The sequence below is a fragment of the Frankliniella occidentalis genome, unplaced genomic scaffold (assembly GCF_000697945.3).
Source record: "Frankliniella occidentalis isolate FOCC.00 unplaced genomic scaffold, Focc_3.1 Scaffold164, whole genome shotgun sequence".
Lineage (NCBI taxonomy): Eukaryota > Metazoa > Arthropoda > Insecta > Thysanoptera > Thripidae > Frankliniella > Frankliniella occidentalis.
In genome coordinates, this window is record NW_026267290.1 from 401,261 (window position 1) to 407,901 (window position 6,641).

Consider the following 6,641-nt stretch of genomic DNA (forward strand, 5'->3'; position numbering starts at 1 on the left):
CCCCCCCCCCTTAATCCGCGCCTGGGTCGGAGCCGTCACACACAGTGCTGCGCACGCACGCATCATAGTGTGATACATTGCGATCCCTTGACCGTTCTGTCGCAGGTCGCTGCCCTACTCCCCGCTTCGGAGGCTGGACTCCGCCACGGGATCAAACGCCTGGAACACGGAATAGGAAAGGCCTCCAAGTATGCGGCGGCGGCAGCTGGCGCCGTCGTTGGTGGCGCCGTCGGCGGAGCTGTTGGGGGCGCCCGGGTCGCGTCCGGTGCGGCGCAGGCCGTGGGTCACAAGGCCCACGAAGCCGCCCATCATACGAAGGAGGCCCTGATCCACCGCGTGGACAGCGCCCGCCAGAAGGTCGCCGACGTCATCGCGCCTAAGCACAGTTACTAAGGCGGCGCAGCTACTTTCACCCTCAACAGAAATCACAAGTCAATGGACTTAAATAAACGTCTGGAAACCACATGAAACAAAAACAAACATATTGTACCAGCACCCTCTTCGGTTCGGCCGAGCAATATACATGAGCGAACATCACTGGTAATCGTGTTAACGAACGTATGTCCAAAAAAATCGAGTCGATTGAATTTCGGTCTATTTTCAGAATATATAGTTTTCGTGTCAAAATACCTTTAAATAAAAAAGTTGATTTTTTTTGGACATGCGTTCATTGACACGATTTCCAGTGACATGTTCGAATCGAGGGGTCGCCAACTCGCATAATACTCCGTACACGTGTCCCATACCTTTATAATACTCCATTATAAGGCACAAAATACCCCGAAATAGCCCCAAAATACCGTGTAACACCTGATAGTAGTCTATATTACTACATGATAACAAATAACATAACACAAAATCCCTTAAAACGTGCCATCATAAAACCACATAATACTTATCTCCGTACACTGCTGAGGTGAGTTGGCGACCCCTCGGTTCAAATGGTATTCTGGGTAAGCTTGGGGCCGGAAACGGGAGGCGAAGATGGCGCTGGTTCGCTCTCAGCCTCATGGCTTTTGTATCCGTGCGTCTGCTGTCCATTGATTTGCCGCGTTTGTTTGCCACGACATCATGTTTCAGGTTATTGTGATTGCGTGTTAATATGCCAGTGAAAGTGTTTTGAATATGATATTCTCACTCTAAAAATCGAGATTAAAATCCAGACCATCACCTAACCTAACGCCACTGTGCAGTTGACAGCAGACGACCGGATCTAGAAGCCCTGAGGCCCCCGCATTCTTCTGCATTTCAGATTTACCGGAATTCTTTATTGCAGTCAGTGCAAGAAAAAACTCGTCAACATGGGTGTAGATATGGGTCCATGGCACGTAAATAAAAAAAAAAATATCACTCAAGATATCAGTGCCGTCAAAATGTCTAATTCCGGACATTTTCTATCGTTTTATTTATGGGATTTGAATTACGAAAAGTTCCAACGGAAACTACAAATGGCACATCAAGACACATATTTTCCGCCCCTCAAAGATTTTTTTTCCTGCACATATGCACCTAAGAGTATCACAGAAAGCCTGTCCGGAATAAAGCATTCCGCTAAAGCTGAAATGCAGAAGAATGGGGAAGAAGAAAGCGGAAATCGCTATGCTTTAACATGGTGACTTCCGTTTTCTTCTTCCCCGTATTCTTCTGCATTTCAGCTTTACCGGAATGCTTTATTGAACCCGAAGGTTAAATCCGGGCACTAGTCAGATATCGACAAGCAGCTGCTCAAAGTGGTGTCTTATGTTCGTATCGGGCGTTTCCAGAGTCCCGGAAGGTCCTACGGAGTAGCGAGTGAACAGTGCATGTGAGTGAAATCAGATTTAGATATTTTTGATAATAGGGAATACGGCAGAGGTCTTTGAAATGTTTGTCATGCCTTTTCGAAAGTATTCAGCGTGTGCAAAAGAACGAAGTTCAAAGGTCTTTGTGATCCTATACATTGGCTGAGCGATTAGCGAAGCCTATTACTCCAGTGATGATCAAAAAGTTTCGCGTCTGTCTGTTTGTCTGTCATCACGATAACTCGAGAACGAATAGGGTATTTCAATGGAGCGATGCCCGGAACTTAGAGGAACAAAAGCGGATGCAGAGAGCGGTGCTGAGGGCGGGCGCGCGGAGGATCAGAGGGCGGGCGGGAAGGGTCCTCTCCACCCGCCGCTCCTCCGCGCCCCCGCCCCCACCACCACTCTATGTCTCCGCTTTTGTTCTTCTTAGTTCCGGGCAGCGCTCCATAAGCTATTCCGGAGAAGTGGTAGAGAAGAAAAGCACGAATAACAAAAGGGCTAATGCGCATAAGCAGTCTAGGGTGGGGGGCGGCGGGCGGCGCCGCTCTAGCCGGGCCGTCCCCCACCCTAGACTGCTCATGCGCAGTAGCCCTTTTGTTATTCGTGCTCTTCTTCTGTACTACTTTTCGGAATAGATTCTTGAAATAAAGCATTCCGGTAAAGCTGAAATGCAGAAGAATGCGGGGAACAAGAAAACGGAAGTCACCATGTTAAAGCATCCTAGCGATCTCCGTTTTGTTGTTCCCCGCATTCTTCTGCATTTCAGCTTTACCGGAATGCTTTATACCCTATTCGTCTAGCGACCTGGGATTTTCAGGGTCGTTTTGTATTATAAAAAGACAGATCAAGTTCGAAGAGGAGCATTCTAGCTCAAAAATTGGATTTAAAAAAAATCAAAAACCACAGGTCCCACGAATAATGTTTTTTAAAAATATTTTTTGTACAGCTTTCTAAGGGGTAACTCGTCAAAGTAGAGTGCTATGGGCGAAACTTTCGTCCGTTTGGCTCTATCCTTAACCATTTAGGCGCCACAGGGAGTTTTTGACGAAAACAAGCGAAAAAATGTACAACCCTGCATGCTCAGTCGAAGTGACGGTAAGCTGACTTTGTGAACATTTTCGAGCTACCCGACTCGGGTGTCAGCGCCGCAGGCCTAGAGGTACATGTGTGCCAGGCGCGTCGCAGCGCAAAAGTGTTTCGTGAGATATCGCGAAGCCTGTTACGCGAGACGTGGTCTGGCGTGCGTCTACCTAGTTTTAAACTATGTAGACAACGCCCGACCACGTCTCGCGTAACAGGCTTCGCGAAATCTCACGAAACACGTACGCTGCGAGGCGCCTGGCATACAGTCGTAAATAGGCCGTCGGCCCCAAAAGTCACAAATTTTGCTTCTCGGGGTTTTATTTCGAAGAGTTACCTCACCAGAGGAGACCATCAAATATCTGAGAAAAATATCCGAATGTTTTTGGGTGATATCTGTGTGGAAATCGCCCTCTGGCGCCTAAACAGTTGGAGATAGAGCCAAACGGAGTCCTATGATTCTGATTTTTTTTTTTTTGGCAAATCAATCAAGCATTACGGTAAAGCTGAAATGCAGAAGAATGCGGGGAAGAAGAAAACGGAAATCGCTATACTTTAACATGGTGACTTCATTTTTCTTCTTACCCGTATTCTTCTGCATTTCAGCTTTATCGGAATGCTTAATTTTTGAGCTAGAGGGCTCAAAATCAATACAGTTTTTGTTTTTTATGATTCAAAGTTACAGTAAAAATGTCATGTAGCTAGGTACCCTAAAAGGTATTTCACCCAGTTTCAACCGGATCCAAAGAAGAACAACAATGATTCCTGAACTGTTTCGCTCCCTGACACTCACTGGCTCAGTGCTGCCAGATAGTGCGGGTTTCCGCAAAACGTGCGGAATTAGCACCTCTCTTCGCGGATCAAAATCCCTGTTTGCGGAAATCCGCATTTCGTGCGGATTGAAATTTGAAACGTGCGGAATCGTGCGGAACGACTGAAAACGTCTAAATTTATCTCTTTCCAGGGGGTTTTGATGCCGTTGGGTTACACATGATGCTCAGAGAGCCGAACCTACAGCAAAGTCACTGAATATTTTCCACTTTCTATGTACTCCTCTTTATATTTTTTCATTATTACAAAGATTAGTGAGGAAATTTTGGCCAAATTAATGTATGTCGTGAGAAAATTCAGACCTTTCTCGGTGCGGAAAATCGTGCGGAAAATTCAAAAACCTTGCGGATTCCCGCGGATTCAGCCCGCTGCGGATTGGTGCGGATCGGCTGCCCTCTGGCGGCGGATAGGGTACTGGTCTAGAGCGCTGAGCGGAAGTACAGTCGCCTTGCTATAAGGAGTTACCTGGCGGAGCAATAGCTGTACGCAAAAATTCTTATTAAAGTGTCTAAACGTAACTGTCTTGTAACAGAAATCATCCAGTGCTAAACGATAAAGTTTGGTCCATAAGGTATTCCGGAGAACGGGTAAAGAAGAACAGCACGAATAACAAGGTGGCCCGTGATTCGTCGCCTGGTCTCCCCCTCCACTTGAGCGACGAATCACAGGCCTCTTTGTAATTCGTGCTATTCTTCTTTTCCAGTTCTCCGGAATACCTTATTATTTAGTATTTAGTTTTCAGCCGTGCGATGGTTAGACTAGAAGTTAGTTCATCACGATGGTAGGGACTATTTTCTTAACGCGCAATGTTCAAGTTACTTCTTATAGTGAGGCGACTGTAAAAGAACAAAAACGGAAGATGGAAAGGCGCCCGCACTCCTCCCCGCCTGCCGCCTCCTCTTCTCCCCGGGCGCTCCCCCACTTCGCCCAGTGGAGGAGAGGGGGACGGCGCGGGCGCCTTTCCACCTTCCGTTTTTGTTCTTCTACTTCCGCTCAGCGCTCTAGACTAGTACCCTACAGGCTATCCCTCTAGAGCGCGGAGCGGAACTAAGAAGAACAAAAGCGGATACAGAAAGCAGTGGTGGGGGCGGGCGCGCGGAGGAGCGGCGGGCGGGCGGGTAGGCTCCCCTCCCACCCACCGCTCCCCCGCGCGCCCGCCCCCACTACCGCTCTCTGTATCCGCTTTTGTTCTTCTTAGTTCCGCTCCGCGCTCTAAAGGGATACCCTATTCATGTAGCTCTAGTCTGGCAGCACTGACGGATCGCTTTGCTTTAACATGGTGACATCCGTCTTCTTGTTCGCTGCATTCTTCTGCATCTCAGCTTTACCGGAATGCTTTATACCCTATTTCCCCCCGTACTCGTAGCGAGGCCCTTGAGAGGAGAGCTCCTATCTGCACCCCTCCTCACCTCACCCTGACTCGACCCAGCTCGGGTCACACCACAGAGGGCCCCCCCCCTGCCCTCCTCCCCTCCCCCCGCGGCATCCGGCAGCCAGCAGCCGGCCGAGGCGAGGCGCTGCCACGCCGCCGCCACATTCAGTCCGGCCGCCGCCGCTCGCCCCGACGGACGCACTGGGAGCGCAGAGCGCTGCAGCGCGGCAATGGAGACCGACCCGCTCGTCATCCGGCGTCACGCTCAGCGGCAGCTGCGGGTGGACAAGCAACTGCAGCTGGTGGCCGCCGCGCGCGCCGACGTGGAGCTGCGCAGGAGGCGCTTCGAGCTGCACCGGCGGGTCCTGGAGGCGTCGCTGTCCGCCGTCGAGAGGGAGGCCGAGTACTGGAAGCGGCAGGAGGAGCTGTCCAAGCTGGTGGGCTGCCACGCGCACTGCCCGCGCCCGGAGCAGGACGAGGTGAGTGGCTGCCGTGTCGTTCAAAGGTTTAGAACAGTATGGGCATGTGACAGGTATTTTATTGGAATCAAGATCAGGAAGAACATGCCTGAACACATGGCTTCAATTGTTTTTCGGAAGTTGTCTGCTATTCACTTGTTTTTGCAGACGTTTTCTGAAAAACAATAAAGCATTCCGGCAAAGCTGAAATGCAGAAGAATGCGGGGATGAAGAAAACGGGAATCGATATGCTGTAACATGGTGATTTCCGTTTTTCTTACCCGCATTCTTCTGCATTTCAGCTCTACCGGAATGCTTTTTTAAAGGCTTGTGATGTTCTGGCATGTTCTTCTTGATATTCTTTATTCCAATGAAATACCTCACAGTGCAGAGAAGAGAACAATAATCTACCCACCGCATTTCATGATAAAATTAATAGACGGTGTGACTGAGCGTAGCAACGTCTCAAATCTCTCTGCTAGAACCGCTGGAGACCCGCGTAGATTCCCGATAACATCATAAGACGTCTTTTTGGTCATTCGCTGTTTAATACACGATGCTGCGTTGTCACATTGACTTTTGCCGCTGGGTCACATCGTCTATTATTTTGAACTTGTTGATGTGCCACAGAGGTGCACCAAATGATCGTCATTCTGCTTTTTAAGTACTGTTTCCGGTACTTGTCGGTACTTGTGAGTTGAGAGACGAAGTTGCAAACTAAGTTTGGTGAAAATATTGTGTTTCGACTTTCGACTAACGGAGGAAGAAGAATAGCGGATATAACATAAAGGTTCCTGATTGGCCGAGCGCCTACCCCCACTACCGGCGTGACGTAGAGGCGGGAAGCTCTCGACTTATCGGTAACGTTTATGTTATAGACCATTTCACCCGAGCGCTTTTCGACGTCTCGAAGAACATAAATACCGGAAGTCAGGGTAAAGTGTCTCACCAAATAGAGGTTTGTCGTCAATGCAACCGACAATCTACTCTTCTCCGGCCTAAATTTAGTCACTAGCTATATGTACGCCAGACCACGTCTCGCGTAACAGGCTTCGCGATATCTCACGAAACACTGTTACGCTGCGACGCGCCTGGCGCACATATAGCTAGGCCTGC

At 49.1% G+C, this 6,641-nt stretch overlaps 1 protein-coding gene across 1 annotated transcript in view; it reads left to right on the top strand.

The window, feature by feature from the left end:
- LOC127750284 (uncharacterized) overlaps nt 1-480 on the top strand; it is a 6,536-nt gene extending 6,056 nt beyond the window's left edge. Inside the window, exon 2 of the mRNA XM_052271520.1 lies at nt 106-480. Within this exon, the coding sequence (XP_052127480.1) occupies nt 106-393 (288 nt within the window). The 3' untranslated portion in view covers nt 394-480. The remainder of the gene's footprint in view (nt 1-105) is intronic.
- Nucleotides 481-6,641: the final 6,161 nt, after the last annotated feature.